Genomic DNA, 306 nt, shown 5'->3' with positions numbered 1-306 from the left:
ACGGGAGCGGCGAGGTCGGGCAGAGGGCAAAGGGCAAAGGGCGGGGATCGGGGGGCTGGCGCCGCGCGGGCGATGGCGGCGTCCGGGGAGCCCGGGAGGCGCTGGCCGGCGGTGGTGGTGGTGGGCTCCTGCATGACCGACCTGGTCAGGTGAGTGCGCGGCCCGGCGGCGGTGGGGCTTCAGGCTGGACCCGGCGGGCGGTCTTCCTGGAACGGAGGGCGGGGCTCGTCGCCTGTCGCCGCTCTCGGTAGGGAGTCCCCCGAGGGCTCGGGACCTGCGTCTCCCGCGTGATGCCGTCCCAAGCGG

The 306-nt window shown here is 76.5% G+C and overlaps 1 protein-coding gene across 3 annotated transcripts in view; it reads left to right on the top strand.

The window, feature by feature from the left end:
• The first annotated feature begins 67 nt into the window (after window positions 1-67).
• Window positions 68-306, top strand: part of RBKS (ribokinase) — an 81,351-nt gene continuing 81,112 nt past the window's right edge. For 2 of the 3 annotated variants that reach the window (XM_008072758.1, XM_021706298.1), the window contains exon 1: window positions 69-149. In XM_008072758.1, the coding sequence (XP_008070949.1) occupies window positions 73-149 (77 nt within the window). In that variant the 5' untranslated portion in view covers window positions 69-72. Of the gene's footprint in view, window positions 150-306 lie in introns of all 3 variants that reach the window. The other variant, XM_008072757.1, reaches the window with a different exon arrangement.

This window comes from Carlito syrichta, unplaced genomic scaffold (assembly GCF_000164805.1).
Source record: "Carlito syrichta isolate Samal-C Ts95f unplaced genomic scaffold, Tarsius_syrichta-2.0.1 Scaffold315403, whole genome shotgun sequence".
NCBI classification, from domain to species: Eukaryota; Metazoa; Chordata; class Mammalia; order Primates; family Tarsiidae; genus Carlito; species Carlito syrichta.
This window is presented reverse-complemented; position numbering and strand designations above follow the sequence as displayed.